The 26,642-nt window shown below is 38.8% G+C and overlaps 1 protein-coding gene across 1 annotated transcript in view; it reads right to left on the bottom strand.

The window, feature by feature from the left end:
• Positions 1-1,042: 1,042 nt before the first annotated feature.
• Positions 1,043-26,642, bottom strand: part of LOC124633715 (delta-1-pyrroline-5-carboxylate synthase) — a 28,758-nt gene continuing 3,158 nt past the window's right edge. The window contains exons 2-10 of the mRNA XM_047169025.1: positions 18,250-18,426; positions 17,023-17,166; positions 15,398-15,505; positions 5,659-5,829; positions 5,169-5,357; positions 4,260-4,458; positions 3,171-4,175; positions 1,897-2,034; positions 1,043-1,435 (exon numbers count right to left, since the gene is read on the bottom strand). Coding sequence (XP_047024981.1) covers positions 1,314-1,435; positions 1,897-2,034; positions 3,171-4,175; positions 4,260-4,458; positions 5,169-5,357; positions 5,659-5,829; positions 15,398-15,505; positions 17,023-17,166; positions 18,250-18,426 — 2,253 coding nt within the window. The 3' untranslated portion in view covers positions 1,043-1,313. The remainder of the gene's footprint in view (positions 1,436-1,896; positions 2,035-3,170; positions 4,176-4,259; positions 4,459-5,168; positions 5,358-5,658; positions 5,830-15,397; positions 15,506-17,022; positions 17,167-18,249; positions 18,427-26,642) is intronic.

Here is a 26,642-nt window from a genome sequence, read left to right as displayed (position 1 = left end):
ATATGGTAGAAGATGAGTAAAAAGTAAGTAAAATAAAGTCATCTACAAGTAGGTACCTATTTAAACTAACATTATTGGACATGAGAAGAGAATAATTCTTAAATTAAGAAACTAATATCTCAGGTGCTAATACATACCTAATTGCTTTCTAAAGCTGGACATTCTTTTCAATGAAATGGCAAACTTTTAAACCTATTTGTAACCAACTAGTTTTGAAACTAATGCCTCGTCTGCCTCAGGGAACTCAAATCGGTACATTGCGATAAAATGTTTTATGAACTTCGAGCAAAACCTACTTGAACCAAAACTTAGAAACAATGCGATGCCAATGGCTATGCTTCAATTAATTAAGAAACCTAATTATTATTTTTAAATATTTCAGTTTGAATGTTAATCTAACTACTAATCTGATAGCAATAAAGCAAATGCATCAGCAAAATACATATACTATACCTACCGATGTAACTTTTTATCCAGTTGAAGTGATAGTTTTGACGGGACCCGGCGGAAACCATGGCAACAGCATTCACTGTATGCCTACATAATATTAGAGTATCTAGCTAGAGGTAGTCAGTTTAGTAAATCATTAAAGCTTCATAATTACCTTAATCTAATTACAAAATGAAAAGGCTTCCTCTTTCATTATCCCATTGAAAGTAAATACTCCTTAATGAATGAAGGCTTTCGTAGACAATTAATTACTAACGAGTTAATTGATGATCAAGAACTTGATTAATCTTTGAAACAGATAGATTACCTGGTTAATTTTGTAGTAGGATATGCCTAACCTTAACCTTAATCAAAATTATTATCTATACATATGATAACACCAACTTTTCTGTGGAAGTGTATAATAAATTGCCTAGCCTTTTTTCATAAATAGGTACCTTAATATTAGAGTCGACTTTCAGCGGTGTTTGAGGCGACGCGACGGCCTATATGAACCTGTCAATCTTTATCCACATAACAATGCTTTACAGACTTTTTGATTACTCTCTGTTTATATTCTTTAATGTTACACAAGGGTAAATGAAAAGTAATATAAAAAAATAATTTTATTAATCGATCTGTTTTTACAACTCACTTCAACAACTTTAGTTAACAAACTTCATTACTGTCATTTCCATTTTTCTACATATATCTATACAAAAAATATTAAACTTACACTTAAAACTATTTTTAAAAACTATCTTTTTTTATTTAACCTATGTTTTTTTTTTATAAAAGTACTCTTTGATTCTCGACCAAAGAGTCTTCGTTTCATTTTGAATTTCGAATTCTTTCGAAGGTTCGTTTATGTTAGGGTCATTTAGTCAATTCACGGGAAGGGTTTCATGGAGCCAGGTCCTCTTGCCTTCGTTGAATTCAGCGGCTGTGTGGTCTGTGCCTTCTAGGATCCATTTTGTGGTCAGCAAGCCTTCTACTCCAACGGGTCCTGGGAATTAGATTTTACTAGTTATAATTTTGTATGTATGTATTTAGAGAAAGAAATGGTACTCGAATGATTTAAATAAATATTTGGAAATGGTGAAAATTGTGATATGGCTTAAGTTGCTCATGATTGTCCTTCAGTGGTTTGCGGAAAATGATTCGATGCCACCTTCAAATGGGTACTTAATTGATTAAAAAATATATACGTATTGTATAGCTATATGTTTCTATTTACTACTATATAAAAATATATAGTAGTAAATAGAATAATTATACTATATAATATATATTAAACCCCTAAATGTAATCATGCTCCCTTCAATCTTACCTATTGTAAAAAAAGTTTAATATCTTAAATCTATTTTTATAATTCCCCATCCACTTTTAAAACCATAAAAATACACTACAAAAACCATAAACAATCTCCAACCAAGTCCACAGACCACACAAAACTTTATATCTCACCTCTAGCGTGTATCCTCGCGGTGGAGATACCAACTTCAGCGCCGAGCCCGAAGCGGAAGCCGTCGGCGAAACGCGACGATACGTTGTGGAACACGCACGCGCTGTCCACTGATCTCACGAAGTGTTTCGCTGCGGCATCTGGAAGTGGGGATTGTTAAAGTATTGTATAGTAAGTATGGAAATATGCGACCTCGCCGTGGGAATCGATTCAGGAAGCCCAAATGAAATCGGCTTCGGCTATTAGAGGTTATAATTCACCATAAGTAACTCTTTATCATGCGTTTATCTTGTTGGTGGAAATGGACTAGTGGTGGAGTCGTAACTTAGTATTACTGCAATGTTGGTGTCTACTATGTATTTCATTGTAGTACTCTCGTAAGTTTCATTTTCCAGCACAAATTATTTAGCATCACAAACTTTATTACTCCGACTGTCGCATACACGAATTTTATTAACACATTGCTTAACCGCTTTACGAGTACCCCAAAGAAATTGGCTTTATTTGGAGCAAAACAATAAGCTACTTCATAAAATTTATGCCAAGCACTTGTTTACAGCTTACTAAGCGACATTCATCTCTTTTGTTTGCCATAAGAAAAATCTAATTACCCTATCTACAAGTTCTGACACAGAATAAAGATGTACAGTTATGAAGGTACCTTCTAACGTTCGTGAAGATGTCACTCACACACGCGTGAACATCGACGAGCTTTTACCGGCGCTACCGGTGCTGTCAGTACTGAGTGTCGTGCATCGAACACATGCGTGTAAGTGACATTGTTACGAGCCTTAGTATGTAGCTTCACAACTGTTTACAAAACAATATATTTAAACTGTGCTTCTGATGTCAGACAGACAGACGATCGTAAAACAAGAGTTATTACTACAGATAAAGTTATCTCTAGCAATATAGTTGTTTCTGATAATGGCTTCCAAAAACACAATAGGAGATCACGCGTCAACATCATGGTGGTTTCAATGTTTGCCTTGAAGTAATTATTATCATAATACTGTAAGTTGCTACTTCCCTATTTGTTGTTTAAATTGCTCTAACTGAAACTAACATTACAGGGGCTTATTGCTATGAGCCTATCATTTGAACTTATGTTGGAAAGATTACGTATTTGGTCACAAAAATACCCAGCCAAATTTTTCCAATGGCTATTTGTGTTCATAACTTATTATTGGCAAAAGGAAAATCTAATATTAGCGTTCTATAAATAAACTGTACCGATTTTTCCACTGTCTATAAAAATATGTACAAATTAACTCACCATTCTCAGTCACAATGACATCAGTATGTGAGCTTCCGAATTTATGAATATGGTCGACAGCTTCATCCATATCTTTAACAACTTCAATACAACATTCAAGGGCTCCATATTCAAACTTCATACTCCTTGCGGGAGGTGGGCCAAACGTCAACTGACTAGCCAGCTTCGGACCAGCATGTATCTTAACTCCTTCTTTCTTCAACATATTGCAGATATCATTAAACAGTTCACCACTAAGATGATCTTCGTGAATCAGTAAAGTTTCCATAGCGTTGCAAGCAGCTGGGTAATCACACTTCGCATCACGAACTATCTTCAATGCCTTAGCTGGGTCAGCATCTTTGTCTAAGTAAACGTGGCAAATGCCTTCAGCGTGACCAAGAACGGGAATGTGTTGGGACTGCTTCTGAATATTTCTTACTAAGTCTGAGGAGCCTCTGGGAATAATCAAGTCGATATGCTTCTCCATAGAGAGAAGGTCGCTGATTTCTTCCCTTGTTGAAACCAGAGATATGGCGTCATCAGCACCAACTCCTTTAAGAGATTCTTTAACTAACGCCATGAGAGCTTTGTTCGAGTGAGCAGCTTCCTTACCTCCCTTCAATAGAAGACCGTTCGCAGACGCCATAGCTAAGGCAGCTACCTGAGGCAGTGAATCAGGTCTGGACTCAAATATAACTAATAGAACACCAATGGGGACTGATACTTGCTGTAAAACTAGATTCTCAGCTAACTTAGTCTTTCTTAAGACCTTGCCTACATTCTCGTAACTTGAGTCAGCAATCTGCTTGAGGCCAATGGATAGAGTTTTCAATTTGCTAGGACTTAGAGATAACCTGCTCAACAATGGCTTAGCGAGCCCACTCTTGGTTGCTTCTTCTAAATCCTTTGAGTTGGCTTCTAATATTTCATCTTGTTTGGCAACTAATAAATCTGCTAAGGAGTGGATTGCTGATGCTCTTTCTGATGGAGTTAGTCTTTGTAGAACTCGACTGCCAGTTCTTGCTGTAAATTATGAATATTTATAAACATCATGAATATTTTATGTCATTTTTGATAAGTCTTTATCATTATTTGTTGTTTTCTTACCATTTTCAGCCAAAACATCAACAGAAGTAGATGTAGCGGGAGTTGTGACACAGTCAGTGAAGAATGTGCCAACTTTTCTTCCACTAATGATGGTCTTGATGGCCTTCTCTTGCATGCCGTTGCAGATGACCACGCTTACACCACGAGCCATGGCCCAGGTTGCAGCATTCACTTTGGAATCCATACCACCAGTACCTACCTGAAATAAATTAACCCCATTGAAGTATGGAAAGTAATATTGCGTTGGTTGGCAAAAACTTTAAGCATATTTAAAATATTTTGTTTAAGTACTTCATTTAAAAGTTCCAAGTTACATTTAGTAAATATTTATAAGTATTCCGCCCCCGGTTTATTTATTTACTGAACTTTGTAATAAAATCAGAGTTATTTTCAGAAGATTCTTATTTGTTTATTATTTTGCGTAGATTTAATTCACACATCTATAAAACATCTATAGCATTATGGAGATGTACCTACTTACGAATATAATAAGCCTTCTCAAAAAACAACAATGTTACAAAATCAATTTGAACACAAAGCTAGAATCTATTTAGTTTGTTTTTTTGAACCCTAGACATAAGCTCGTTAGCTTTGTGGGTTTAATTTTATTATTCTATTTCTTTAAGCTTGGTATAGACGTTATTTCGTAATGTTCGTAGAAGCTTTCATAGAAGTGTGAATATTCAATGTACTCAAGCCTACTTATATTGAATACTAGCTATTATTTGTCGTGGTTTTACTCTAAAAAAATATTAAATAAACACATTGTACGAAGTGATTCTTTTAAAGTCAGTGTTTTCAGCCTTGCGTTGATTGAATCGTCACCTTGTAATTTTTACTGTATAATGACACATCGATTTTCTAACATGGGCCCCAGTTTTGTTCTATTTATTTTATTAGTAATCTTACCTTCGATTTTTGGCCAAACTGCACTTGATCTCTTTCCTTGGACGTGTAAGTATGTATCATTCTTGCGCCATCTTCCCAAGGAGGCTTGTTGTAGATTCCATCGACATCTGACATCATGATGAGCAGGTCTGATTGGATCTCAGCAGCTAGCAGTGCTGACAGGCTGTCGTTATCTTTAATACCTATACCCTGGATATTAAGACATTTACGATGTAGTAAAATCTTGCAAATGCAGCTTTGTCATAAAATAGGTATGATTTATATGATATGATGGTTGAGATAATGGTGATTGCAGCAATCGTGCTTTGATGAACTTTCACACCAAGATAATATAGCCTATAAGCAATTTTCTAAGAAATTGCTATCATTTTCGTCCAAATGAAAATAACAACCTATTCCTACCTATATATTACTAATCCTTTACTTATCATTGCTGATTGCATATGAAATTCAACTGTAACTCCATTGCTTAGGGTCCAAAATTGCTTACCTTTTTCCCTGTTCCTGGTACCACAGTGTCATCATGGATATACATGGGTGGGCTGACAGCGTCGTTAGTGTTGACAATGGGCACTATATTCAGCGATATCAATTCCGATAATGTGCAGAATAAGTTCTTTCTCGTCTCCTCGTTATAGAAATCCGGTTTCGTCACGAGAACCTGTGAAAAACATCAGTAAATAAATATTCGTTGTTACTCAATAGACATTTTTTTCTCTTGCAATATTACCTCGTAGATAACATTGAGGAAACATGCCAGAATTTTCGACTGCCAATTTATGTTCCGAGGTCTCATAAATTGAAAGAAATTCATGATTATTATATTAGGTTTGAATCTCTATAATGGGAATAACTGAAGAAAATATATTGGGAAACCTAAAAAGAATAGGATTTTCTTTGTCATTTCAAGAATGTGAGTCGTTACAGCTTTTCTCTGAAGAGAAAACCGCTCAGGGCAATACCAGTAAAGGACGTATTGAATCCTTTTAAATCCACGTTCAGTTTCACACCAAATGGGATAGTGTTTCGTCTTTGGATTTTGCACTGCGCTAAATCCAATCAAACTACGTAAAGTACCAATCTAGACGTTTTTGACCTTGTGATTACCTTGTAAGATCACCAAAACAAGTTCCAAACAAGAAACGTCTGCTTACAGGTAGTATTTTCACTATGTCCCTCATATAAAGGTCGTACACAGCGCCCTTAAACTTAACTGCTCCCACCACATAAATAAATTGATGTTATTATTGTTCAAATATCGGTTTCTAATATTGCGCTTCGTCAAGAGCTAACTTAAGGCTAGAGAGGTGTAGTTTGGTAGAAACGCATTGATTCATTAATTGTATTTTAATTCTCTTAAACATTTTTCAGTAAATTGCTTGACCCCGATCTTGATTTAAACCTTAGTAAGCAATCACCCTTTCACTAGACCAATGAAGCATTAAAATCTTCGTACAGACCCATTCGCACTTAAAATTTCAGAAATCATTGAACAAAAGTTAATTATGGCGGTGGCTTAGTCCTTATCGTTTTACGACCGTAATATTTCAAAAGTGACGTGTGGGATTGGATTTAGATCCAGTTCAGATACGGACTTGTAAGCAATTCTATTGGCAAACCGGGTGTTCTGATTTTAGTATACAAGGGTCCCGATGCAGCGGTTTTTAATGGGATTTTGTACCGGTTTTAAGGAAATGCTAATTAGTGTGTTTTGAAAGTTGTTCACATAGGTTACCTACTTATAACAAAAGTAGGTACATTTATTGAAATCTAAACTAATGTCTGAAGAGTTTATTTGGTTGAACAATCTAATCACTGGCCCAATTTAAAAATTGTATTCCGTATGAGTATTCCTCACTTTTGAGTTCCACACTTAAACACATATTCGTAGGTTCGTAACTTTGAATTCACATACTTGTATAACTCTCTCACAATTAGTACAACTTACATTACACACACACACATACACACAAACCATATTATAATTCCCATTCTCTCTGCTCATAGCAACAATTATAACCGCAACTAAGTAAGGCTTTGTCTAACTTCTCTCAGACCTAGTTAGTTTTCTAATTCGGGACATTTATGCCAGTTCGAGTTTGCAAACGTCCGTATAATTTTAGTTTGACGTAGGATTTGAAGTGTATGTCAAAACTTCTAGCGTTTCTGTTGCCCTAGTACCTATGAATAAAATGGGACGCTTAATTAACCTATTTTAAAAGGGGAGTGAGTTCTACATAGTTACGATTAACTTTAAAAATAATCACATTGAATAGTGTCTTAATAGTTAAAATGAGGTATAATAAATATTACTCATCACTGCTTTATTTGGGCTATCGGACTGGTAAGACTGGACTCAATGGCAGATCATTGTGGATGTCCACTGCCTCCACTAGATACTATACATATATAAGAAGAAGAAAGATTCAAAACGTAGCTGGGTAAAACACCCCAAAGCGACTGCCATAAATTAAATACATTTCAAAGAACACTTGAGAAAAGTAAGCATTTAAAACAACGTGGAAATTAATTACCTACCAAAAGAATCATAACCGCCAAAATATTTAAATTAAATGCCTTTTTTCTTACAAAAAAAAAATATGTATTCGTATTTCGTAACACCAGTCGTATGGTAATGACTGGTGCACATTTGCGTATCAGAATTAATTAATAAATTATTTTTATTCGTCCCTTGCTACGCAGACGGGACGCTCATGTTTCATACAATATGCATTTTTTTATAAAAACCTCAAATGTTTTTGCATAATTTTGCATTATGCTGGGTTTACATTGTCCAGTTCTTTGACATGACCTTTATAATGAGACATGTTGGGAAAATGTTCAAGATTTTGGCTTATATTTTTTGTCTACATACGACGGAGCTTATAAAATAGTAAGGAACAAAAAAATATTACGCTAATTTACATTATTGAGACGAAAAACCAAAAAAACGAAAAACAAAAAAAACTCCTAATAATTAATTTTTATATTTGATTTACATTTGACATTTGACAAGATTAATTAAAAGCATAAAAGCCACTATTTTCTACAGTACAAAATAATGATTTCAATTCCAAGATGATTGATAGTTTTACGAGGTAAAATTAATAAATTCTTTAATTACAGACATTATTTTGAAACTAAATATTTGTAATGGAATAAAATTAATAATTTTGGACGAAGGATTCCATTCTTTTTTAATTACATCAACAATATTTGCCTAATAAATTAATTCTTATTTGTTTTTCCATCTATAAAAATGTGACGGCGCTTCGATAAATCGTGGTGGTTCTCCAAAGAGTGTTAGGTGCAATGGGAATAGTCCAAGGAGGTTTATCGTAAGCTCATTGTACCTCTCGCTCTTGACACAACACTGAGCACTGGCAGCCTAGAAAAGTAATGACAGCCGTTCCTTTTGTTTCTTATGACAGTTAGATTGGTTCGGGCTTTGCGAATGGTGGTCACGTGATCTGTGGCGTGTCGATGGAGTTCTGTATTTCCTATTTTACATGATTATTGAGAATTATTGGATGTTAAGCTTCGAAGTGTGATTAAAGCGCTGATTGTATTGTAACAGTGAATTTTATTCTCCTCGCCCGATATACTCACGCCTACCATGATGATTCTATGACGAAACTGTAACACATTTCTAGTTCCTAACTCCTGATGTGGGGCTACTCCCTACATCAGAAGTGGGATACGCAGGGCTTAAACCTGAGGGGAGTAAGATTCATTTGTTCCGCGGCTCCGCGCATTGCTACATCATAGAGCTGTTGCCATGCCGAACGGTGATGACGTCACAAAAGACGATCGCGATTTTCACGCGGCTGATCCGCGTTGATGCTGATGCGTTGGAAGCTATGGAAGTAGCTAATATCAAAGATCGATGCAAGGAATATGCGATACCATGAAGATTAACTTCCGAAATGAGTTAAAGTGAAAAAGTACAGCAGCCGTCCGCGGATGTTCCATTGTACCACGTGTGAAGAAATATCCTGGTCATATTTCTTCTCAACTCATTTGAAGCTGCTGTTGTAGATGTCTGTGAACGAGCTTCGCCTGTTCTACACTGCAATTCAGAGGTTTTATGTAGCGGGTAGAGTTACAAACCCGGGTGAGAATATTCCAGTTTTAATTCAGGCTTTTGCTGGTGTTTGACGAAAGTAGCACATCTGATATTTTGTGACAATTTGCAATCCACATCTACAGTCTAAATATCGCGCTTGTAACTATAGCAGTGAAACGAGTGGCGGGTTCGATTCCCAAGACAGGCCTGGTTGAAATTATTGCATGGCTTATCTTACTCTGGCTCTTAGAGAGTACACAGTGATGGTCGTTTTGAAATTACCGTGTTCTTTAGCTGTCGTGTTACATAACTGCCTGAATAAAGTTGGCTAAGAGCTTCTTCTTCTTTATCTTCTTTACGAGTCAATGAAAAACGACTCTAATTTTGTATGCCCAGCATTTTACCTCACAGCGCAGTCAGTAGCGTCTCATAGATTTTGTATTGTAGGTGTTGGAGCACGTTAGACAACATCGAAGAGGCCGATGCCGTGCTGTCCGCGGTCCGACGCTGCACACTCATCTATCATCATCGGTGAACCTCTACTTGAAATGGTTGCCTTTGCGTCCACCAATCTGCGTGCGCAATCAGTTAAGAGACGTCAAGGAACTCTACAGGTGGAAAGAGTGGCTTCTGCCGTGAAGATGTGCTCTGTCGCTAGGCACTTCTATGCCTTTCTGTCTACTGGAGCTAAGTATTGTGTGTGATTGCTTATTCTGTAATCCGCCTATGTGAAATCAGTTTAGTGGCTATTAAAGTGTGGTTTGCTGGTTTTCAGATTAAGAGTGCACTAAAGTTTGTGGCAGGGGGTGCGAGCAATCATTCTAATTTGATTTTAAAACATGCGTCAGATTGTAGATCTCTAGGTAAAGTTACAGATTACTAAATAGTTTCTACAGTAAAGGTATTGCTCACCTGTTTGAGAAAGCCTGTAAGATTATTGAGTTCAGTTGTACATATGATGGTTGTTGGGGCTTGGACAAGATGCGTGTACTTGACTTGTGAGATTGCACCGAGGGGAACGAAAAGAATACTGTGTGTTTGTGTGTTTTGTGAGCACGAGGTCTCGAGTTCGATTTCCGAGTCGGGCTGAAATCGCTTTGTGGGTTTTAGAAGACTTTCACAAAGCAGCCCGGAGCCTGGAAGTTGGTGATTGATACACCCATGCATCGGAGAGCTCGTAAATGTCAGTCCTGCGCCTGATCTCTCTCCGGTCGTGTCGGATTGCCGTCCCATCGGGTTGTGACAGTGAATGAATAGGGAGTGCACCTGTGTCTGCGCGAATGCTTGTGCACTATAATATGTCCTGCGCAGTTGGCTAATCTCCTTACATGAGAACAGCCGCCGTAGCCGATAATCGGCTAGGAGGACATCATCATCATCATCATCATTCAGTTACGGCACTTGTTTAATGGTAATGTTACTAATGCTCTAATCCTTGACAAGTATTTCAGCAAAAGTCCAAGTATGGTAACCACGGTTACGGTAATGGTATCGGTTTCCATTGTTACATGTCAAGCTAGTTATTGAAGGTATGCTAGAAAAGTAACCGAATTTGTCTTTCATGTTTCAACAACGGCGGTGACTATTGTGCAATAATATGGCGACAAAATTGCTGCGGAGCATCCCAGCTGCCTGCCAGGAGCCCCACGTGCCATCGTGAGGTCGGGGTGTTTGTGCTCGTGCATCTCCGTGGTGTCTGCGAACGTGAAGCCTTGCTGTACTGCGCGCCATAGCGATGTGCGCATCGTCACGCACGTTGAGTGGAAACCCGGTGAGACCGATCCAGTTTTGCTTTCTGTTGAGGTTATTTGTCTTACGACATTTCTAAACTTGAGGGGCAGTTTCAGTCTCGTTGATTAGTGGGAGCGCTTATTAATTAGTGGAATCGTAGATAATCAGAATCAAAAACCGTGAACCTAGGTTTGATCCCAGAGTTGAAAATTATTAGTTACCTGATCTCATCAATATCCTAAAGTTAGAATAATTCAGTTTCTGCGTTATTGTTTGATTAAGTTTAGTAGCATTTGATGGAGGTGTTACTGTTTACTGGTGCAATGCTTGATGGAGGCATCGTTCGATTTAGTGCTTGTCGGAGGCACTGTAACCATTACGCTTGAGGGGTAGGCGTTTGGTTCTATTTGGTCTCAAACCATATAGCGCTTGATGGAGGCGTTATGCGTGTTGATTTGCGTGCTTGATGGAGGCAATGTGTAGAATCGCGATATGTGTTAGAATGTTGATGTGTGATTAATGATGGTAGTAGTTTTTAATGAATGAAATCGTAGATGATGAAAGCTAGGTTCACAGGGTTGACATCTGTGTATGCTTGTGTGTTGCGCTTCAATCACAGGATTGATTGACTGTTAAGTTGGAAGTCACATAGATGACTGCCGTTGAACACTTGTCGCAGGGATGACTGAAGTGTGTATCTTATGTTTGGTCACAGGGATGACCTGGTTTCTGTTTATCAATTAAAACCTCAAATTGGAATATTTCAGTTTTGCGTCATTTGATTGAATTGTGCATCAGACTATAGATTTTTGGTTAGGTTTTACGTTCACCTACTCGGTAATTTCGATGCGTTAAGTTGTACCAATGATGGGTGGATACCGGGGTGACTTGGAAAAGACCTGTTGGCCTGTGTGACGGCATCGGGGTGACCAGGAGGAGACCCGTATACATCTGTGATACAGTTGGTGTCATGTCACTGTGGTTGTGGTTGTGGTTGTGGTTGTGGTCCCTAGGAGGCCAGGATGGGCTGAGAGCTCGGCTAAGGAACACGACGGTTATGTGAAGCATATCGAGTAGAAGGCGTTGATGTGAATGACTACCGTAGCTGTAATGATTTAGTAATTTACAAGTTGAGTCTGACTTGCAATTCGATCTTTCTTTGATTTCGTGCTTAGCATTTAGTGTATCTAGTTTCTTCATTTAAATAGTGATTGCTATCCTTTAAATCTGTAACATGTGTGTAGGTCTTACCAACTATCTTGCGTAACCAGAAGGTCAGTTGCTGACCCATATGTTGTCAATATTTGATCGGTTGCCTAAGCACTTTCTATTTTTGGCTTAACAGATATCATCTTAGGTGAACCGAACCTGGAGAACAGAACGAGATCGACTAAGAGGGTGCCGTGCGAGGTGTTGCTGCACATGCTGTGTATGCTGCTTCTAGAAGCTGAGACGTCGCTTGAGATTGCAGTGTTCGCGTCGATACTATGGTGGACTGAGTTGATGGGTTTGTGGCAGAGTTGACGAGGTTTATCTCTACGTCACGATCAGGTGATCTGTTTTGTTGTTTATGTAGTATGGAGACGCGGGGAGATTGTAAATGTGAGCCATGTGGGTTTACTTTACTACTGTGGCTTTTAATGTGACTAAGGGACTTAGGAGGCCGAGACGGCGGTTAACGACCATGGAATTTAGAAAGTATCATGTGATGATGACAATTACGTTGACAATGCTGATTTTGTGATTTACGTACTTTGAGAAAATTTATGGCTTCTGAACTGGCTGATGATTGGCGACTAACTTGACCGTTACTATGGGAACTGGCTCGCAGGGCCGTTGTTCCATGACATGTGACAAATCTTGGGGACTGGGTTGCAGGGCTGATTTCCCATGATACGTGACTAGTGTGACTGATGAATGACGGAATGAATAACAGGAACTGGCCCTCGGGGTCGATGTACCACGACGTGTGTTAACCGTGACTGATTTTCGTGTGTGCTCGCTGGGACGCTGTAGCACGGCATGGGGGTCATGTTAAGAGCTGGCTTATCTTGGTCGTAGGTTCTGGTGACTCTAACCATGTCGCTTAGCACAGTCCAGTGGGACTTGACTATTTGACTTGGCCGCGAGGCGGCGTGTGTTGCCATGTGATTTGGCGTTGTGAGTTGGCCACGAGGTGGCGTGTGGAGCCATGTGAGTTGGCGTTGTGTGTTGGCCACGAGGTGGCGTGTGGAGCCATGTGAGTTGGCATTGTGACTTGGCCACGAGGTGGCGTGTGGTGCCATGAGAGTTGGCATTGTGACTTGGCCGCGTGGCGGCGTGGACAGAGATTGACGACTAAGAACAAGAGACAGAGTTTGACGATAGGGTGACATGTGGTCCGAGTGTGATGACAAAGGACATGTGGTTCGAGTGTGATGACAGAGGACATGTGGTCCGAGAGTGATGAAGAAGGACATGAGGTCCGAGAGTGACGACAAAGGACATGAGGTCCGAGAGTAACGTTGGGGAACGAGTAGTCAGAGCTTGATGATGAAGTACTAGTGGTCAGAGATGGACGAGCGTGTGACATGTTTGTACAGGCTGTTCTTCATTACAGATTGAAGCGACAGAGAAGCTGGAGACACAGAGGCGCACGAGGACGTGCGAAAGTCAGTATGGCCGTGACGGCGCTTCGATAAATCGTGGTGGTTCTCCAAAGAGTGTTAGGTGCAATGGGAATAGTCCAAGGAGGTTTATTGTAAGCTCATTGTACCTCTCGCTCTTGACACAACACTGAGCACTGGCAGCCTAGAAAAGTAATGACAGCCGTTCCTTTTGTTTCTTATGACAGTTAGATTGGTTCGGGCTTTGCGAATGGTGGTCACGTGATCTGTGGCGTGTCGATGGAGTTCTGTATTTCCTATTTTACATGATTATTGAGAATTATTGGATGTTAAGCTTCGAAGTGTGATTAAAGCGCTGATTGTATTGTAACAGTGAATTTTATTCTCCTCGCCCGATATACTCACGCCTACCATGATGATTCTATGACGAAACTGTAACACATTTCTAGTTCCTAACTCCTGATGTGGGGCTACTCCCTACAAATGCATTTTACATCTATTTATATTTACTTTAAAAGTCAATTAACAAGGTCTAGCAGTCTAGACGCCATTTTAATAACACAATAATATTGAGTTACATTATTATTTGTTACATGCAAACTTAATATTAGAAGTTGATAACTTTGATAAACTTCGTACGATTGATTTTATTTTTAAACAAATATTGACTTCAAAAAAATTATTATTATAACAAAGAATTTTAACAATTCACATTTTTTTGACATCACATAGAATATGTTACTTTTGAATTTCGAATACACAATCGAAAATTTTGGTTATCACAGCTAAAAGAAGTTCTTTTTTTGAAAACGTAATTTGTGTGCGTCTGTTTGAGAACGAATTGAAACAATAGACAAATAAATAACTTTTTTTTATATATATTTTGTACCTTTGAAATAACAAATATGAAATAGCTCATGTGAGTATGCTTGTTTTGTAACAACACCAATATTAATCTCAGCTTAAATAATTCAGCCTTTAATAATCTTCAGGAATTAAATTATAAGATAAGTCAACGATGCTTTATCTGCCAGCAAACCAAAGCGCAAGGGCACTACTAACCTTTTCTCGAAGCGGTTACTTCTATTTTTGATACATTTACATACTGACATACAATAAAAAATATAAACCGGGCTTTCAACCGTAAAGCATCATTTGTGGTACCCATACGTACAACTTCGCGTGGAACCATCTGTCCTTTGTTTGAAATATAATGAGTGGGCGTCAAATGTTCAAATATAGTTCCAATCCTCTCGCTCAAAGGCACATGAGTGTAACGTAGGTACAAAGTAGGGAATGACCTTTACGGCAATGTAACTGTAGTGTAGCATTGTGATTTCATCGTAAATATGAAGCAGATGATAACCTTTGAAAGGGCAAGGGTGACTAAAATTGAAACGTTCCTATTCCGTTAATATTGCGGTAAGTGTTACATACTTGAAATATATTTCAGTATAATTAATGCTAGACTATAATGAAGGAGTACACACTTAAAAGACCTCATTGCATCTTGAATAGCAAACACTGCGTGGTCAAAATGCCGAAGCATGTCGGGTCCAAAGAGTTACCGCGGACCTGGTTCACCAAGGGCTCCAAAAAGAACAAAAGTAGATTTTAACCAGTAAAAGTCTGATACTTCTCACCGCTCTCACAACGGGAGGGGTCATCTGACAACCCGAAACTTCATTGACAGACTAATTTTAGGTATCAACGAGCTATGGGCCACAGTCATGGACACACTTGTGCACAGAATTTAGCTGCGGACCGCCTTTGAGCTTTACATTAGCTGTTTTACATACGTTCCTAGTATCGTTCTATGTACCCACCTGAGCAATCTTGACGTTGTACTGTGAGAACATGGCGTCATACATGGACATCAGCTCCGACTGGCCCACGGCAGCCGCTGCTCTGGGGTCCAGGATACTGCCGGCATCCTGAAGGAAATGTTAAAGAAAACTAATAAACAACTACGTAAGAAAAAAGTACCTATCGTCGTCTTAGAGTAAAAACTTTGGAAATGCATTTCTTATTTTCTAGGAAAAATAATATCGCAAAACACATATTATATCTATACCTATATACCTATTGAAAAGCCACGTCTTTGACCTTTACATAGGTAAGTTGTCTATATGCTTTTGTTGAGTATTTTATGATTAAAAGAGATGGTCTTATGCTCTACATTTGAATTAGGTTATGAAATGTACATAGATCCAATGGCTTTTACCTATGTCTGTCTTGTTATACAGTTTAGTCCATTTACCTAATAATTTACAATTTGTAGAATCCACTAGGCTTTAGTTTCAGGGTGCCTAAGGTATCTGTTGTATTTATAGTCTATGCTTCTATTATGTACCCACTACATATAACAAAACAAAGCATGATTACAACATAACATGAAATGTTTGTGAAACATGGACTAAATTTCCCTATTTGTAATATTACAATATAATTCCCTTTATTATTCGTAATGAAATTGTGTCCCTGTGTGTGTGTTTGAATTAGGTACGTCCCAAAATTACATCGATTCTTACATTATATCGTCGTAGCTATTTTAACACGTTTATACTAGCTTCACTTGTAACTATGTTTGCAAGAAAATGTTGGAATCTTAATTTGACCCACTCCCGGTCTTCGATTACAATGAAATTTTCACACGCTCTGAGTTCTGATGACAATACATGACTCGCTAAGAAAAGTTCCAAAAAGCGTGTTTTTTAGTTTTCAATTTTTAAAATAAGTATAAGTATACCTAAATAGATAATTCAGCCGATCGATCGATTTCGTGAATTAGAGCACTCTGTATATTTAATGGATTGCACTGAAAACTAGAAAAACTAAAGCCACTTAAAAATCCATATAGCAATCGTTTTAATTCATTTGATGGAGCAGGTATTAACCCGATTCCATTGTGTTCCTATGCGTACAAATTGAATCATGTGTTCTGCGCCATATATTTTTAGGAATTTCAATTGAATTTTCCAATATTTTAAATTGCAATCATCAACTTATCTGGTAAAACACCGGCAATAATAAGTTCCGTGTTCAAATGTTATGCAATATCTCATACGATAAAAGTTTACAATGAGATCAACATTTGTTAAGCTAATGAATTAACGATTACCTATAATTAATTATACCATAAATAAATCTTTTTCTACGAAATCATCTTTGAAAAAAATATATTATGTTCTAACCTCCAAGATTTTATATCTCTCCTTTACAAAAAATAATAATAATATACCTAAAACCTTCCCCTAAATCTGAAAAATTCCATGATATTGTATACAGAAAACTGCATCATATAGGTTCAGCCAAACTTGAGATAATCGCGCAAAAACATACATGCGTATAGGTCAAACTGAAAACTCTTTTTTTTAAGTCGGTTAAAAAATAATATTTACGATTGCAATATCTTGAACATATTAGTATGATAAGCACAGAGTTCACTGACCTCTCTGGTGTGATCGCTCGGGGATAGCGTTTCTCTCATAGAGAGGGACATAAGGAGTTCTTGTGTCAGCTTCTGTCTTCCAAACGCCACCGCTCCGCTCGTCACCATGATGCATTCACGACCTTCATGGTGGCATTCTGCTACCTAAAAACAAAAAAAAATTGACCTTATTGCTACACAGATAAGGTTGATTTTAGAAAAGGATTCGTAGCATTGAGAGAAATTCGTCGAGTCATATTCATAAAAGGTTTGTGTGAAAATAATAAATATGTATAAAACAAATATACCTACAACAAAAATATTACGCTCTTAAAATTCAAAATTGAATAAAGGGTTTAAAGAGACCCAACAAAAAGTTATTTGAAATAGAAGAATAGCCAATATGGCCGCCAGAACTCTTAAGAGGTTTAAAGAGATTTAATTACAAAAGCACTAACTGTTTATGAAGTTATGAAGTCAGTGCTTATGGTCTTTTAGCATTATTCTAATAGTCCGCAAAACATTATTATATAGTAAGTCTTATGATTTATGAGAATAGTTCTGGCCGAAAATTAGCATTACAATGAGCAAAAACTTTAAAATTGGAACGTGAACAAACATGACGAAAAAATTCAAAGAATGGTGCTGGAATACTGGCGTAAAATGGTGGAAATTCTGAAAATTAATTTGCTTGCAAAATAGGTATTTGGTTTTATTTAAATCAGTGAACGTTACCGAACTTGGTAGCTGGAAGCAATACAATCATGCTTTATGCAATCATGAATGTGGTTTTTATTTCGATTACCGCTCTTATTTTGTGGTAATAATGAAAACCATTTACATTGAAGTGCGTTAAATAATATACGAATCGGAAGAAAAACATGCTTTTGTCAAGTAATTCTCAATCATTGATCATTTATGCCAAAAACTAGCTCAAAACCATCTTGTAGCCCAGATTAAAAGTAGCCTATTGTACCTCTTTCTCTGGGTCTTCAGTTCTCTAAAGGCCGTTTCCAATATTCTATCTATCTGCAAAATTTGCTACTTGCTATAGTTTGACAATACTTGTATTTTTATGTAAATATAGATTTAGTTTATTTTAAAATATAATGTACAGATTTTATTGAAAAATAAAAATGTTTCAGTTGTATGGGGCTAATGGCAAATTTCTATCTCTGATAAGCAAATCAACAAATAGAAATTTCAGTAGACACAGTTACTTTATCATTTATAAATATTAAGGATTACCTGTTCAACAATAGAGGCAAGTCTCCCCAAAGCCAGTCCGTTGCCATCTTCTCTAGTGATGACAGCACTGCCGAGCTTGACCACCAGTCTCCTCGCATACTTCAGCTGAGATCTGTCTGTGAACGTCCTTTGTTTTCGTTCAGCACTCGCTAATGTTCTCTTGTCGACGTTCAAGCCCTGGGAAGGAAGGTAATTGTGAGGATACCACCAAACACAATAAATTCTGCTAAACCTTGCAATTCTCATTAGTTTTAAAAAATCTACGTAAATATTAGTTATTGCTATTTACGGTGCCTTTTCCTCTGCCGAAGCTCAAATGCAAAAGAGTTGTGTTTATAATTGTGTGCCTACAATCAATGCTTTTGTTTATCAGTTTTGTGTTTTGAGAACATATCGATGTGATGGAAACTAATGGAAAGTGCATGGGTCATCACTAAGTGTTGGTTGCTTCCCTCCATCCCCCCGTGAATAGACACACTTTTTCGCACAGTTTTGTGATCACGACGGCTCCAGTAATTCAAATGATCTAAGCTAACATATTCCGCCAACCCCTCTTCAAGTCTGATACATTAGATACGCCAAACAAAATTCGATTTCGTATACTCTCAAATATTACAACTTCTTTGAAACACCTTTCCCAAAATTATGATCCCTTATAATTTCTTCACCAAAGTTCCAAAAAGATAAAGAAAACAGTATGTCTACTGGGAATACTTGGTACTTATTTATCCAATATTTGTACTGGTTCAAGTCAGTTCAAACTTGTTACAAGTTTCGCGTTAATGTTGCTAGGAATATGAGAAAATGCTTAAAATATCGGAAAGCTAGTATTTTCTCACTAATGAAACCTATGCTGTAAGACAAATGTTTGCTTACTCGCTAATTGTTTTTATAGAAGGTTTATTTACCTCACAGCACTGATATTTACTAACGAATAGATAAAGTAGCTTTTTTAAATGTTCTATTTTTAGAATAAAGGCAACCAAACCCTCTAAAAGCTAAAACAAAGTAATATCCAAGCCGACTCCTGATTTCCACGAAGTAAACTGATAAATCCCAAAAAATACTAAACCAGCTTCATTTCAGGGAGAAAATGTACTAGAAACAGTATATCATTGCCCTGTTTTTCACGTCAAAAAGGCAACAAGACAGTTTTTTCTAACAAACTCAGCGACGATATAAAATTGTTTTATGACTTCCAATCTTAGTTTCCTGGGACAAATTCACAAATTCTGTGAACTATTAAACAACTTAAGTATGTTTTTTTCAGGCAATAAATTTTTCTAAAAAACTTTAGCTATTGTAACCGTTCCACGACAACCCTAGGCTGTAAAAATTTTCGTTTTTCCTAACATATATAATACCGCAGGCTTCCCCCGAAGGGGAAGAGGTTGCGCCCCGCCGTCCGCGCAACCCTGTAGAGCTCGTCACCTTACTGGACGCTCTTCCACCTTAGAGGACCATGCATTAACTTTACCATTAGTCCCGTCTAATAAAAACTAAGGGCAGGGGTAGACGAGACGTCAGCAAATCAAATCAGACTTAACATGCAGGGTACAAATTGAATTATAGAAACTATTAGAGAGTGAGAGGGATAGCAAACCTACCTAACGAAACCTAACAGAAGAAATACATAGAGCTTGCGCTTTAGGTTATAATAATATACTGCTCTAATGCTACAATCCCCAGTTTAGTGACGTGTAGCCACCCTAGAGTGGCTGACACTCCGCACGTGAACGTCTAGGGCTAACATAGAAGGTTCTAGCCGTCACGTTCCCTATATATAAAATATCGCACCCAATCCTAAGACAGAGTACTGCGAAGTACTACTGCCATTGGGTAAGATAAGTCTCCAGTTAGAATGAACGCGTACAATTGATGGATTCCCGTTACGGACCGATTTACCCTTACAAAGATCAAACTAGCGCAAGCGCAGTGTATGGTCAGTCGGTGGTAGCTTTCTCTATGAATACACCTGGTATACACCGAAGTGGTAATTCGTCACTTCCTCTTCCTTAATCTCCCCGTTCTAGCCTAGTCCAGTCTGCGTGTTTCACCATCAACACAAAATCATTGATCGACTCATGAAGCCGTATGCGTGATGGCAAGACACGGTCCCTAGCGTCCATCAGGACGGGTCTATGGTTTAGTTTTGTTAGGGGAAGTATGTGAAGCCTACCCCCGCTCCCTGGAAGAGTGCGTACAACAAATGCAAGACAGAAGAAGCTGCCGGTTTGTCAGTCCATAAGAAGTAACTGTAACTAGCGTTTGGTTTAATTGTATCCTGTTATGGGATAACGTGTATTCTTAATGACGTAACATAAATCATACGGCCATGAGCCGTTATGTAATAATGAACCGCGGTCAGTCAATACGGTTCTGCCCTCCAATTGTGTATTCGATTTGTGGGAGCCCTAGTCCACGGCAAGGGTATGGGTGTGTAACTGTGTCATTATTGTAAGTGTAGTAGAAGGCCTTCTCCGTTTCCCTATAACCAAACGCGAGTCTGGGATACCTCAGTGTAGTCGGGAGAGAACATGCCAGATATATACATAGATAGAAGCGCGTTACATAAAACAAAGCTCAGTATTCTTACGCTTACGAAAGTGCACAGTACCATTACGCTATTGCCAAGTCTCGTCTCACGCTTTGCAATACGTTTATGTTTAAATACCAGAGCAGCTAGAAAGTACAGCCTAGGGGTGTTGATCACAGCCGAATTACATAATTAAGGTCCCACAACTGTGGTCACGCAGTCGCCGTGGTAATCCCGAACCAGGGCACTACTCGATTCCCTACGCAGTGCATGAAGCACACTAAAATAAAAGACAATAATGATGTAAAACCCATAACATCGATATAAACCACTCACCGATCAATATCCTGCACCCGGACCTATTCGACTTACTCACGCGAGTCCTCCTTGTCGCTTGCCCGAAGAACGTTTCCCTTCTTCCTCCGGATGACCGGCCGTGGGTGTTAGGTATACGCTCCTACGACTTAGTTACCACCACAATACCACACTCTCGCGCAGATCACTTCGACCATGCACCTTCGCCTCCCCAGATTCACTTGGCTTTCATGACTCACTATTACTTCACAACTTAGCTCTAGCCTCCATGAGGCGTCTCCTAATTTCGGTCAGAGTAGTAGCCTACTGCGCGACCTAGGACCAACTGTCCTTGCTTCAGTTCCCTGAAAACCCTTGTGGCCTGCTATCCCTTCCTACATCCTCGCAAGTCCCACCTTCAGCGCTGACTCCACCCTATTCTTAAGGTCCTGTTTCGCGTATTCGTCTATTTGTTATAAGATAGATTTATTAGTCTTTTTGTACATATTCTCAATTGTTCTAAGCATCGCTGTCGGGGTCCGTTTGGGATTTGGCACATGTGCACTTCTATTCAATATTGAGTCCTTTGTCTCAAGGTCCTAATTGCCTTAACGGCTGGCAACGACTTGTAAGTCCTGCTTAGCAGATGTTTGATTGCTTTGCTGTGAGAAACTTTTAGACACTTAAAATATTTTGTTAAGTATTTATTGCACTCCATGTCAGCCGTCAAATATCCCTATCCATAAAATAGAAAGTTAATGTGTTCTTAAGAGGCCCGTCATCGTGGCGCCTTGTAAAATAAATTAATATGATTTGATAATAATTAGGGCTAGGTGACGACTGTCACATTCCCCCCTCTGAAAATCAGACGCGTGACGCAGTACAGCGTATGAGATTTCACAATAGGCCGGAGAGCTCCTAGCATCAGTCAGTTAAAACATAAGGCTTGTCTAACGGAATATTTCCACCAATAAGATTCTTACTAGATGCAACAACGTTTTGATGAAATCACTCTGGTTCCGGTCTAGTAGAAAAACCCGCGCATGCTTATAAGTTGATTATACATACCAGAGTTTCTTCTACTAGAGTATTTCATTATGGAGTCGCGTTACCTCCCCTTATCAACACAGCCTACTACAGCTGCTGAACTTAGGCCTCTCCATCGCCGCGAATCAAATCGTGGTATGTCGGTAACTATCGCAGCATTTTTACCCTGGAATAGTTCGCACACTAATTAGAATTTGATTCTAACTGGAAGTTAATCCAAATATTGCCATGCAATTCATTTATAAGAATGGAAAAGTTTGTTCCAACTGGGTTTACCCCCCTCCGATTCTAAGAGGATAGAGCAGGTTGTAAATCAGCCAATAAGACAGAACATTGAACTAGCATTAATTTAGTGCACATTTTTTTTCAACCGATTTAAGTGCAAATGCCAATATACATATTTCTGTGAGTAAAAGATACACTGTGCTATACACACAGTTGTGATAGCCCACGTGCACATAGATCCAATTTCCACTTGCTGGAATATGATTTAGTAGGATCGATTATATAACTTAAATAATTTCAAAACTTAGCTTCGCAACTGCATCCACACTAGGGCTACTAGTACGTAGGTACATCAGCCGACGTACGCGCACGACGATTTTGATGAAACTTTGAACCCAAGCGACGCAGAGAAATGATGTCGAAACTGTGTAGGCTCGTACATGAAGTCTGTTAGTGTCCTGGAATTTAAAACAAAACCAGCCAAGTATCTATTTACAGAAGACAGAGGCTTTACAAATAGCCACACAATATATTGATTCCTATGTGTGAAGAAATTTCAAAGATGAATATTTAAATCACACGTAAATACAACCTAGAGGAAGTTGTCGGTTCGTCAGTTAAACTAAAAGTAATTATAATTATATTTTTATGAACTCGTGTAAAAATATAGATTAGTGTATTAACCACACAGACCGAAGCAAAGTGCTAAGGTTGTGACAAAATGATATCGCAATGATTTATCAATGCGGTTCTGCCTTCCAGATGTGTATTTTATAAGCGCATGCCCCTAGTCCACGGCAAATTTGTGGGTGTGTAACTGTATTATTACCTACTCCAGTGTAATTTCTAGAAGGCCTTCTCCGCAATGTAATCGGGAAAATATACGTCGTTATATACTTATATAGAAGCGGGGTTTACAGCCATGACGTTTATTTTCTTTAAAGTACGCTCAGTATTCTTACACTAATTCTATCCTTACGCTTATGCAAATACGCTTATTGCCATTATACAGTTTTACGCTTATAGCAAAATTTCAGAACCAACATCCTACCTCTAGCCATCTGCCCATTTCTTCTATCTTAGTATTTCACATATTCATTTCTTTCATACTTAAAACCACATACATAAATACCTCTAGGCTGCACACTTTTGTTAGGGACTCGAACCCACAACTGTATTTCCAACTGTATTAATCCATCCATAAGGATATGCAGTTCACGCCCTTGGTAACATATGGGAATCGAACCCATTACCGTAAATCATAACCGTAGTTAACTCTTAATTCTTGCATCATCTTTCACCTCTAGCCAGAGTCTAGGTCTTCGTTAGGGAATCGAACCCATAACTAGAATCCGTGGTAATTATGACTCGTTTTATACAACACTTCAGTTAGGGAGTCGAACCCGTAACCGTAATCATCGCCATATGAACTCACAGTTCATCACGTTGTATAAAAATCACAGGGAATCGAACCCAATGCTGTTTTATTGCCGTAATGCCTCGTCAAGGACCATAAGTATGAAATCAAATCTACGTTGTGTTTTTGTGTAGTAACCGATTTAGTTCTTTTATTCTCGTTGTACTGAAGTGAATCAGTACATTTAATGACGAGAATCCTGGTCACGCAGCGCCAAATGTAACCGTTCCACGACAACCCTAGGCTGTAAAAATTTTCGTTTTTCCTAACATATATAATACCGCAGGCTTCCCCCGAAGGGGAAGAGGTTGCGCCCCGCCGTCCGCGCAACCCTGTAGAGCTCGTCACCTTACTGGACGCTCTTCCACCTTAGAGGACCATGCATTAACTTTACCATTAGTCCCGTCTAATAAAAACTAAGGGCAGGGGTAGACGAGACGTCAGCAAATCAAATCAGACTTAACATGCAGGGTACAAATTGAATTATAGAAACTATTAGAGAGTGAGAGGGATAGCAAACCTACCTAACGAAACCTAACAGAAGAAATACATAGAGCTTGCGCTTTAGGTTATAATAATATACTGCTCTAATGCTACAATCCCCAGTTTAGTGACGTGTAGCCACCCTAGAGTGGCTGACACTCCGCACGTGAACGTCTAGGGCTAACATAGAAGGTTCTAGCCGTCACGTTCCCTATATATAAAATATCGCACCCAATCCTAAGACAGAGTACTGCGAAGTACTACTGCCATTGGGTAAGATAAGTCTCCAGTTAGAATGAACGCGTACAATTGATGGATTCCCGTTACGGACCGATTTACCCTTACAAAGATCAAACTAGCGCAAGCGCAGTGTATGGTCAGTCGGTGGTAGCTTTCTCTATGAATACACCTGGTATACACCGAAGTGGTAATTCGTCACTTCCTCTTCCTTAATCTCCCCGTTCTAGCCTAGTCCAGTCTGCGTGTTTCACCATCAACACAAAATCATTGATCGACTCATGAAGCCGTATGCGTGATGGCAAGACACGGTCCCTAGCGTCCATCAGGACGGGTCTATGGTTTAGTTTTGTTAGGGGAAGTATGTGAAGCCTACCCCCGCTCCCTGGAAGAGTGCGTACAACAAATGCAAGACAGAAGAAGCTGCCGGTTTGTCAGTCCATAAGAAGTAACTGTAACTAGCGTTTGGTTTAATTGTATCCTGTTATGGGATAACGTGTATTCTTAATGACGTAACATAAATCATACGGCCATGAGCCGTTATGTAATAATGAACCGCGGTCAGTCAATACGGTTCTGCCCTCCAATTGTGTATTCGATTTGTGGGAGCCCTAGTCCACGGCAAGGGTATGGGTGTGTAACTGTGTCATTATTGTAAGTGTAGTAGAAGGCCTTCTCCGTTTCCCTATAACCAAACGCGAGTCTGGGATACCTCAGTGTAGTCGGGAGAGAACATGCCAGATATATACATAGATAGAAGCGCGTTACATAAAACAAAGCTCAGTATTCTTACGCTTACGAAAGTGCACAGTACCATTACGCTATTGCCAAGTCTCGTCTCACGCTTTGCAATACGTTTATGTTTAAATACCAGAGCAGCTAGAAAGTACAGCCTAGGGGTGTTGATCACAGCCGAATTACATAATTAAGGTCCCACAACTGTGGTCACGCAGTCGCCGTGGTAATCCCGAACCAGGGCACTACTCGATTCCCTACGCAGTGCATGAAGCACACTAAAATAAAAGACAATAATGATGTAAAACCCATAACATCGATATAAACCACTCACCGATCAATATCCTGCACCCGGACCTATTCGACTTACTCACGCGAGTCCTCCTTGTCGCTTGCCCGAAGAACGTTTCCCTTCTTCCTCCGGATGACCGGCCGTGGGTGTTAGGTATACGCTCCTACGACTTAGTTACCACCACAATACCACACTCTCGCGCAGATCACTTCGACCATGCACCTTCGCCTCCCCAGATTCACTTGGCTTTCATGACTCACTATTACTTCACAACTTAGCTCTAGCCTCCATGAGGCGTCTCCTAATTTCGGTCAGAGTAGTAGCCTACTGCGCGACCTAGGACCAACTGTCCTTGCTTCAGTTCCCTGAAAACCCTTGTGGCCTGCTATCCCTTCCTACATCCTCGCAAGTCCCACCTTCAGCGCTGACTCCACCCTATTCTTAAGGTCCTGTTTCGCGTATTCGTCTATTTGTTATAAGATAGATTTATTAGTCTTTTTGTACATATTCTCAATTGTTCTAAGCATCGCTGTCGGGGTCCGTTTGGGATTTGGCACATGTGCACTTCTATTCAATATTGAGTCCTTTGTCTCAAGGTCCTAATTGCCTTAACGGCTGGCAACGACTTGTAAGTCCTGCTTAGCAGATGTTTGATTGCTTTGCTGTGAGAAACTTTTAGACACTTAAAATATTTTGTTAAGTATTTATTGCACTCCATGTCAGCCGTCAAATATCCCTATCCATAAAATAGAAAGTTAATGTGTTCTTAAGAGGCCCGTCATCGTGGCGCCTTGTAAAATAAATTAATATGATTTGATAATAATTAGGGCTAGGTGACGACTGTCACACTATCATAATATTTACGATTGCAGTGTGTGTTTATAGCTCCCAAAGCAAATATAACGTTCAAGAACCAAAACTTTTTTAGTGTACTTTTTGCAGTCATAAAATTATGTGGTTGCACAGCAGTTCACATTTTTTATTGCCTTAAAAAAATGTTCACCAAATCTTCAACTTTTGATTTCGTAGTATAAAAACAAATCGAATAGCCAAAAATATTTTTTTAGTAAAGTCTTAGACCAAGGAAAAAAAGCAAGTTGTACTCAAGAGTGACTTGTAGAGACATA

The sequence above is a fragment of the Helicoverpa zea genome, chromosome 10, assembly GCF_022581195.2.
Source record: "Helicoverpa zea isolate HzStark_Cry1AcR chromosome 10, ilHelZeax1.1, whole genome shotgun sequence".
NCBI lineage: Eukaryota > Metazoa > Arthropoda > Insecta > Lepidoptera > Noctuidae > Helicoverpa > Helicoverpa zea.
This window is presented reverse-complemented; position numbering and strand designations above follow the sequence as displayed.